The sequence below is a fragment of the Papaver somniferum genome, unplaced genomic scaffold (genome assembly GCF_003573695.1).
Source record: "Papaver somniferum cultivar HN1 unplaced genomic scaffold, ASM357369v1 unplaced-scaffold_99, whole genome shotgun sequence".
Classification (NCBI taxonomy): Eukaryota; Viridiplantae; Streptophyta; class Magnoliopsida; order Ranunculales; family Papaveraceae; genus Papaver; species Papaver somniferum.
This window is the reverse complement of record NW_020653081.1, coordinates 6,887,330-6,897,976: the sequence shown is the minus strand read 5'-3', so window position 1 is coordinate 6,897,976 and position 10,647 is coordinate 6,887,330. Positions and strand designations below refer to the sequence as shown.

The following is a 10,647-nucleotide window of genomic DNA, read 5'->3' as shown; positions in this document are numbered from 1 at the left end:
ATGGGGGACAGGTGTTCCAGAGCCCTACAATTGAACCAGATACCATATAAGTAAAAGGTAATTGCTTCGGAAAAAAAGGTAATAAAGAGAACTTTTTAAAGGTAAAGTTGTTGGTTCTGAAACAATGAAATACTGAAATGCTAAATAGAATTTCTGAAAATTGAAATAAATTTTTTGATTGCAAACAACACACCGAGGACATAATCTCATTTGATCATCAAGATGTCCTTAACATAATAATTCACTGGTACACCTCAATAATGAAGGTGAAGTTGTGTCTAGGATAAAACTAACCGATACAAACATTATAAGACCTGCTCAAACGAACTCAACAGCGAAAACACAGAATGAAAATACCACACAGATAGAGAAAACACAAAAAGAAAAGGATAGTAACCTCTGTTGGACACACCTTGGAATAAAGATAATCACTTTCTTTTACGGGCAGAAAAGGAGAGGGTGCAACATGAAACGAACAGAAAACAGCTAAGGCACTAACACGAAATCGTACGAATATAATTTAACTCTGTTAAGACAGACAGTTTATTTTGAATTTTTAAATTCATTTAGCGAATCTTTCATCCAAAAAGAGTCTTACAAAGCACTATGCATGTGTGAAATGTATCATCTTTAGTTTACCCAATGTGGGGAGTCTTGGACTAAAGGTTTCATTCACAAATAATGAAAATCAGCTAGTATACTTAGTCCTCTGATCCATTCCCACCAAGACTAAAAACAAAAAAATTAATTAAACTCATTTTCTCTAACATAAATTAGCAATACTCTCTAACAACAGCTTCATAATTAAAGTTGCCCCAAAAAAAGAGACAAAGACCTAAACAACAAGAACAACCTTAGATCCACCACGGGACTATTTCTATATTCTCTGTATTTTAGGTTCTATAAATTAAACACACAACACACCAGTATAATACATTACTACATATATTTTTAAGATTCCTCTTAAGATCCAGAATTCGATTAGATTTGCTGTCAGATTCCTGGTCCAGACCCTGCTCAGGACCCTCACCCTCCAACTCATTCTGGCCAAAGAACCCTTTGAAGAGGGACATTCTAGCTGTTGTTGCGAAAACGTTTGCAACCTTTCGGGAATGAACTGGTAGGAGCAATTTCCTCGTATGCATCTATGGAGTGAAAAAGTGGTTAAGTAACTAGCAACCTTCACTAAAACTATAGCACTGAATCACTGAAACTTACAACAAGTTATATATTGCTAATATAAGAATACATTAAAAGAAATAAATTTTTATAAATGAATACATAAGCAATGCTAATACCTTGAGATTTGTTGGCCTTCTTAAGTAGAGATTCATAATCATCTGCCAAGAGCTTGGGATGCTTCGTCCTCCCTTTAGAGTCAAATGCGTCGTTGAAGGCATATCCATCTATGAAATGAAAAAGTGATTACGTCAAGTAGCTAGCAATCTTTGTCTAACATGATAGCACTGAGTCATTGAAACTATGAACAAAGATAAAACCGGGGCAATAATACATAAACAAAAATTAATACCTTGATATTTACTGGCCTTCATAAGTAGAGACTTCTTCTTCTCTTTAGATCCAAAGGAATCCTTGAAGAGAAATTCCTTTGAATCAATACGATTAAGTTCCTATTGAAAACGTAAAAGACTTTAATATTCAGAAGATGACAATGAAAACCAAGTGCTAGGCTTCACATCTAAAAGTTGCAGATGTGAGCACAACCTTGAAACCGAATAACAAACAGATGGAGAAAGGTAATATTGTGGTAGAGAATTTACTCTATGGGATTAAGGAACAGGTAGTTAATGCTAAATATGGATACAGCACAATTCTATTACTGAATTATCAAAAAAGCATATTATATTCAGCACCGCACAGGCAGTAAAACTAAATCAAAAAAGCATTTACCATTTTAAGATCAATCAAATAAGACAAGGACATCTTTTTTAGCCGCAAGGCAATTTTGGGGTTACCCCAAGGACTTCGAATGATTGATTCTTCAAGCTCTCTCCGAAGGGTTTCTTCTGTAACAATAATCAGATATAGAAATTGATCACAGAATTATCTCAAAAAGTATCACTCTTCGTAGAAAGGTTTATGATATTACAACATATCTACAATTTTTCTTTCCAGATTATCTTAATTAAACAAACTGAGCTACAAAACTTAAAATTCCCGAGTCTTTAGATAACTTCATACCAGTTATTAAGCTTATTAACATATCAAAAGGAAAAGTCGACATACCATCCCGCTTAACCTGAGGATGTGTATCTTGCGAGCCATGCTTCGGAATCTTTCTAGCATTTAACATCCCGAGCCGCGGCGCTGTAGCAGTAGATCGGGTAACACTTTTCCCGTCACTACGGTTGACATCCATTGATAGTTTCGGCTTTCCTGAAAGATTAAATTTCCTCCCGTTCTTCTTTTTCACCATACTGATCACCCTACAAAACCTAACAGCAAAGCGAATACTTGCACCAATCGAATAGAAAGGGAATTAAACTGTAGACAAGCCCTAACCGATGTAAAATATATAGGGTAGTGAAAAGAAAATCCAGCCCTCCACTCGATCTGGAAACTTTATAATCCAAGGTCTATGATTTCTTTTCGTTTCTTCAATTAAATAAATCTCTTCAATAAAATGATTTTGTGTGGCTCATGGATGTGCGGCCCAACTAGATATCTAAGGTCTCTCTTTACATGTTTATAACGGATATTATAGATATCTAATGAGCCTAATACCATCTGTAGATTGAACCATCCTTGTAACTGGTATAACCGATCCTTGTGACTGGTGTGACCGATCACAAGTATTTCCATATTAAGGTATAACCGATCCTTGTGACTGGTGTGACCGATCACAAGTATTTCCATATTAAGGTATAACCGATCCTAGTGATTGGTAGAACCGATAGAACTCATGTATGTGATTTTGAAGGACCGGTCACAACTAACCATTGTGACTTGGTATGATCAATCACATAGTAGTCTTGGAATACTAGCAAACCAATTCTAAACTTGTTTGGAAGTGTGGTATAACCGATTCCAATGATGCAAATCCATGTAAATGTGAAATAAGGATTTGCAGTGAAAATATGTCAACATATTTTGAACACGAGCAATAACTCTTGTCATTTATTGCTACTTAAGGTGATCCTTTACCGAAATAAATCGAGAATCTTTTAATTAAGGTTTTTGGTTTTTTATGCTTTAATTACCAACACTTAATGCATAGCTCTAGAGAATAAGAATTAGTAATGTGCATTTACTAATTGGAGATTTTCTATTGAGAGATTTCGAAAATATTGGACAAGCATTTATTGGAATTAGGAAAATCGAGTTTTTCCGTTCATTGCAAATCTTGAGAATATTTTCGGTTTTGGAAATTCATTGGTGTCGAAACATCCTTGTCTATAAATACCTAATTTTGTATTTCTAGCAAACTATTGTAAGAGCCAGGGAAACTTCATTTGTTGTTGTTTCTGATGGAGCCGTCTATTCGGAGAGGGAAGTATCCTAATTCGGTGAAATATCTTACGACCGTTCGTTTAAAGACTTCTGTGGGATCAAGAAGTGCTACGAGCACCATTGGTGGGAAACTAGATAATTATAGTGTTATTAGTTTTCGATTGATTTGATTGACTAACGGTTGTTGAAACTTTGATTACACCTAGTTTTTTATGCTTGAGAATCTTTTCTTATGATATAAGATTTACTCAATCTAGATCAGAGTATCGACGGGATCTTTAGAACTGTTTGTAGATCTAAATAGTGATAATCCATTGTTAACATACTACGTTCTGTGTGTAATTGATCACAAGATATTCAAGTGGTGTTGTGCATGTTTTGAAGATAAAAGAAGACGAAGAATATTTCTTATCAGTTTTCGTATCTTTTGAATTGTGTGCACAAACCGAGATCAGATAGCATCCAACTAGAACCAATCCTTGATAGATTCGATTGATTAGTTGCGTGAGATCGTCATTCTCTATATTTCTCTTTGAGAACTTTTTTGATTGAGTGTGAACCTATACTTGACTATTTCGGTAGTTAAAGTTAGATTAATCTAACCAGACAAAGGAGTTTATTAATTTAAACGGAAGAGCCTTTGTCAATGACTCATCTATATCTTGTAGCAAGATTGATAAGAGTGGTTACCAAACAGATTCTTCCTTTGCTGTTTGGAATACGATCTAAAGTACTTTCTATTCACGTGCTTGACTCTAGAAGTCGAAGGCGCAGGGATACTGAGGGAACTAAGTAGCTAGGGGTAGTATGCTTGGTCTCAACTATACAAAGTTGGTATTAGATTTTGTATAATGGCTTAATTCTGAGAGTATTCAAAATTGGACTAGGTCCTAAGGTTTTTTTGCATTTGCAATTTCCTCGTTAACAAAATCTCGTTGTGCCATTTACTTTACTATTCCTTAATTATATATGTTTATATAATTTAAAGTAAATTGCACTTATACGTAAAATCCGAAATACTTGATACAGAGTTTGGTTATTACCTGACCTATTATCAAGTAACATACTTTGTTGTTGTATTGTCTCGATCTTGTATCCATAGTCAATCAAACAAGTTGTCTTGTTGGTGTATTATCTCGATCTCGTATCCATAGACGATCACAGGAAGTGTGAACCGAATTGTCGTATTATCTCGACTCTGTCCATAGCGATCATATTCGGTAGAGGACTTATAGGTTGATAAATAAAAGATTATGGTGTATTTGGGTACCCTCGTCTTTTCAATTTTTTTAATAATCATATTAATAGAAATTACGGATGACCGGGGTGGTGTTTGTGGGTGGTGGTGTATGGAGACAATGATGATAGTGATGGTGGTGGAAAACATAGTGATAATGGGTGGTTCTGGTGGTGGTAGTGCCGGTTCAGTGTTGTAGTGGGAAAATGTTTATTGTATGTTGGTAGGATACAAATAACATTCTTACGGAAGTTGTGGAGCTGACCTCAATCCCGAAAAAGAACTCGAGAAAAATCGAATGATGGTAGAGTAATGGACTATCATTGGGATAGTAAAGGTTTTCAGTTGGTCCCTACATGTTCCACTTGGTGTTTCTTCGAGACAAATATTTCAGTCAACCTAACAATTCTCCAAAAGAAAACATAATAATTAAAAAACTTAGAGAACAATTATAGATTTATATAGAGCCAATACAAAATAATAAGGGTTAAAATTGACATAGTTTTTTTAACTTATTATGGAAGCCGTGCCGTTACGGCATGAGTGAAATTTTAGTTATTATATAAAACCCAAAGTAATATTTAATCATAAAATCCCTTAATGAACAACAACAACAAAAGTTAACCGTCTAATCTTATAATTAAATTATGCAAGATATTTGACATATTTAATATTTCTGAAGAATAATAAATACTCTCACTCAATTTTAGTATAACCATGATTGAAGGGAAAAAAATCATCTTATAGAGTTTGTTATTTATTGATTATGTTTATGGAGTTTAAGGAAAATGGTCCTTGCCAAAGAATTAAAACCTTAGTAAATTCCATTTTGATTGATGTTGTTGGGAAATTTTAAAGGAAGCAATTAGAATATATACCCGACCAACTTTAGTGAATCATGATTGAGAAAAAAGAATATCATTTTACAGAAAAATTAGATTTAGAGTTTATTTTGTTACTGGGAAAAATAAGAAATAGAGTTTATAATTAGTTTGTGAGTATACTAGAAGAACAATTACAATTAATTTAAAATTCGATAAGAAAAAAAATAGATTCTTTTGATCGCGAGTCAAAATGAGAATTTAAGTTTAATTCTTATAAAATTTTAAGACTTGTTCATAATACGTTGAGCACTTTAAGAGCGCTTAAATCTACCAGATGTATAAAGGGTCAAGTAAGCTGGCTACGATCCTCCTCAACTGAAAGTCTCGAACTTGCGTGATAAACCAATAACCCTGACTTTTGCCTGTAAATACTCTCTCGAGCACGGGTTTAGGTTCGGCCCCAATGGGATAATGGATCACCTAACAACGCATCTTCACAGACCAAAAGTCCAGCGAGTTGTCCCGACAGGGAGAATGGGTGGAGTCAGTGAGTGATTCGGCGGTTTCTTAGGGGATATGACCCACCCCATTCTACCAGATGTATAAAGGGTCAAGTAAGCTGGCTACGATCCTCCTCAACTGACAGTCTCGAACTTGCGTGATAAACCAATAACCCTGACTTTTGCCTGTCAATACTCTCTCGAGCACGGGTTTAAGTTCGGCCCCAATGGGATAATGTATCACCTAACAACGCATCCACATACCAAAAGTCCAGCGAGTTGTCCCGACAGGGAGAATGGGTGGAGTCAGGGAGTGATTCGGCGGTTTCTTAGGGGATAGGACCCACCCCATTCTCCCTTTCAAACTTAGATCATGAAAAAAAAATGCAAGTCTTAAAAGTTGTAATGGAGGTAGTGAAACATTAACAGACCAGTACTTGAGACTCCTATCTGGATACTTATATCATATTACCATGGTTCATAGATTAAAGACTACTTCAAGCCCCAAAAGAATCTAACGTTTATTTTGAAGTTATGGATCAAACTAAAGAGATGGAAAAATATCGTTCGCCCAATATACCTCACCATATGGATACAAATTCCTAACTAGCATTTCAATCAATTGTGTCGAACTAGTTTACCATCAACTAACCTCTTACGAACATTGATGTGCCCGTTAACAATAAAACCTTTTTTTGTGAAAATCATTGACCTAAGGCCTTTCGACCTTCGGCTCCAATACCTCCTCCTAATACAACTCCGATCCGATGACTACAATTTACATACTGGTTCAATATCATGTTGTTGTAGATTCGTGGCAAACCAATCTCTTTGTAATTAATGAAACTTGGGGCATCACATATCCTCATATAATAACCCCTTAGTATTTTAATAAACTTCATGCTCTAAAAAGTAAAAGAAAAAAAAACATGGTTCATGGTGTTTTTATTCATCTTTAAAAAAAAAAAAGATTACCCTAATATCATTAAAGCAGTGGTTCCTTGGTCTGTCTTAACAAAGTTTCGGATATCGGTTACATATTCATTCCAGATTTGAATGTTCAGGTAAATTAATAAAGCATTTAGGCTAGAATCTTTCCAAGTATGTTGAACTGCATATTTGTTGCAAAAAAGAGATAGTTTGGTTGCCCATATTACATTAAACTTTCTAATTAAAATAAAATCTAGAGTTATAAAGTTAATTTCAAATTTTGTCTTGTTTCTAAAGTCTGCACTTATTCTGTATCTCTGCTCCCTTGCTGATGCGTACTTTCCTATTAGCAGCAGTAGAGTAGGTTCGGAATTGCTTCTAAACGATATGGTGTGACCACTCCGTTCAGCTGCCCATCGGAATGCCACTTCAGTCCCTTCTTCTCTAGTTGTTCCCATGAAGTGCAATCTGCATCAAGGCCACCGGCTTCTCTGATGGTACCTGTATAATCACATAGAGTTAATCCAATACCTGCTTTTGCTGCTGAATCTATCATGGACAGTACTATGTTCATTTTCAGAGTCATGGTAGATGCTGGTCCCACTGTTTGTTGTTTGGTTATTTTCAGATTTTTCTCATCCTTTTTGTCGTAGTACAGGGAGTGCATTATGTTGTAGCCTTTTTTTGCTTACAATCATGTAGTTGTTGATGTATTTTGCTATGTTGTCTGTCGTTTTTTGACTGTTTTTACTTTCCTTCCTGAAAGTAATGTTGCACCCTTCCTTCCATATATACCAAATTATGACACTAGACAATACTTGCCAGTTCATTCCATAAATGGCTCTATCCTGGTGTTCAACACAGTCGTTCAGCCACTCATGAAAGGTATTAGTGCCATTTGTAACAAATTGTTTATCTAAATTGAAATGCATCCACACTTGTGCAGCAAAGTTACAATAAAAAAGAGATAAGTTAAGGTATCTTGACTCTCATTACACATATTAAAAGTTGTATTTATGTAGGGTAGGATAGCTGCCATCCTCATGTTGGTAGGTAGAATGGCTTATGAAGCTCTCCACATGAAATGCTTTACAGATGGAGTAATATCCATTTGTTAGAGAATAGATCGGTTGAACCCACCAAGCGTTGGTATGTCAAGTTTGGTTGTCATATTTTAGTGAATCAAAACTCATGTTAAGAGTCGCTTGATTATGTACTAGAGTCAACTTCGTATAGGTTAGCTTGAAAGTATTAGGATATGAGACATTACAAGTATTGCGAAGTCTTGAAGATGTGAAGAAGCAAGGATCTACAACGACAAAAATCATCCTTCCACTTGAGGTTAGTGATATTTGACTTGAACTGTTTCATTCCCTAACGTATCTTTCAAGTCGTGCATATTAAAAAGAAAACTGCGAAGCATATTTGAACTCTAGATAGACATAGTATTAAGGAATACAATACGAGGTTTATTGCTTAACCATTAAACTTTGTAGATAAGACATCGCCATAATCATTTGAATGCTATTGTGATTATGTATGGGTATGAGGTGAGGATTTCTTCCTAGGGAACAATGTTTTACATGTGTTAACCGTTTGTGAACCGAAAAAGAAATTGCCAGGTGTTATTTGTTTTGTTATTCATTGCATATCTTATGAACAACCAATATGTGTGATTGAGTATAACCGTTCACAACTTGTTGTGTTCTTGGTAGAACTATTCACAAAGGCATAACTTATGTATTGGTATGACTTTTATTAGTGAAACCGATCTTAAGTAATCACCTGAGATGGTATGATCGGGTTTGTAACAACCCTACTTCCCACACAATCCCAACCGATGATTATGTAGAAAGCATGTCGTTAATTTCCTGAGTAACGTGTGCAACCGCAGGAAATTATGGATCACATCCCATTATACAGTTGTATGCAGAAGGGAAAATTTTTATTACAAAAGATATAACATGGCTTTAAGTTCGTGCCAACGGTTTCAAATTCCAACGAAATTACTAGAACAAATAACCCTACTGCCTTACAACTATGGTTCATAAAATTATAAAATAAAGAAGTGTAGATATCCACCCCAGGTAGATATCTTCCAAATATCCACCAAAACTGAAAACAAACAAACTCTTTCACAATATCTAGTAACACCTGAAAAATTGTCAACGGGAGTTAAACTCCAAACAAGTTCACTCGATCACCGAGTCACGAATAAATATAAATATATCACAATCCAGTATGTCCTAAGAAAATAAAATTTAACATTAATTACAAGTGGAGCATCCACTTCCTAAAAATTCTAAAGTCTCCCGATCAACAATCATTAGAAGTATAATTAAAAGGAAAACTCATTTCAAGTAACAATGTATAACTCAATGAGATATCAGAACTTATCCGTAATCCCATTAATTGCGTCCGGGACTCATCCGCAACGATTAACAAACATATTGTACCTGTATATACGGCTGTTTTTAGCGCATATATAAATATACAAGGAACGTAGCACCCCATTTCCATTTTTAGGATTGAGATCTAGCACACTGCCTTCAGGGACATACATAAAACCACCTAGCCAAGGGTATCACTCCGAAGTTATAATCACCACTTAAGTACCCCCATCACTATTCCAGTCTAGCTAAGTAATTACTACTGCGAAATAAGATAACTCCCAACTTTATGACATACCAAATGTCCACTAACTAACAGGGATGCATAGTATTCGTCATTTGCAGTCAGACACATCAGAGATATACACCAATATTTCCACTACCAATCTCATGTTGACATTGCTAATAGATTAAGGTAATTTCATCATAAATCTCCATTAACAGCTAAGAGCAGTACTCTACGTTCTAACCACTTAGTGGTCTAAAATTCAACAGTCTCCATTATCTATCAATATCAGTGCTCACTGAGACTCCTATTTAAAGCTAAGCACTTGGTGTTAACAACATGACGTAATTGAACTCAGTTCTTGACTAATAATATTCATAAAAATAGTGGCATTACCACTATTATTCCGACCATCAACCATCACTTATATCCCATCAAGTCATCTCTTCACATGTCAATCATGATGTAACCCAATTCCTACATTTGGAAGGCTAATCCTATGCGAAACTAGCACCCTATGAGCCAAGAATTCGACCAGCAAATATATAACTTGATCATGCTGCTCTGGTCACGCTATGAGCCAAGAATTTTACCAGCAAATATCTAACTTAATCATATAGTTAGCATCCATCCTTATATCTAGACTTGTATGGCTATTCCAAAAAAAAATACCATAACGTCCCATACATTTAAGATCACCAAATTCACATATATATTCAGTACCCAGATCATGATCACACAACAAGAAAAACGAATTGACACACAAAAATCTGGGTTTAGCTATTTTTATTATCGTTTACCATGCTCATCATGTCATGCATCAGAGAGCCACATACCTTATCGATAACCAGGTTAACAAAAGTCGTTCATCACAAGCAACAACAGGATATAAAATCAAGCATGAATAAATAGGGTTCACGGGATATTTGATTTCCACTTCTATATTTATCCGAGACGGAGAGATCGAATTAAACTTTCCTCAACTCCCGCAGGTAACCTGATTGATCCCGTCATAGGTAGAATTTCCCTCAGCTATCAAGCCCTAAAGGGTAATACAACAAGCAGAGAA

At 35.3% G+C, this 10,647-nt stretch overlaps 1 protein-coding gene across 1 annotated transcript; it reads right to left on the bottom strand.

The window, feature by feature from the left end:
- Positions 1–717: 717 nt before the first annotated feature.
- LOC113346260 (nuclear/nucleolar GTPase 2-like) lies at positions 718–2,502 on the bottom strand. Its single transcript, XM_026589813.1, has 5 exons — positions 2,248–2,502; positions 1,912–2,027; positions 1,532–1,631; positions 1,299–1,406; positions 718–1,145 (listed from the first exon to the last, which is right to left on the bottom strand). Exons 1-5 carry the CDS (start codon positions 2,435–2,437, stop codon positions 1,075–1,077), a joined length of 585 nt encoding a protein of 194 aa, XP_026445598.1. The 5' UTR covers positions 2,438–2,502; the 3' UTR covers positions 718–1,074.
- Positions 2,503–10,647: the final 8,145 nt, after the last annotated feature.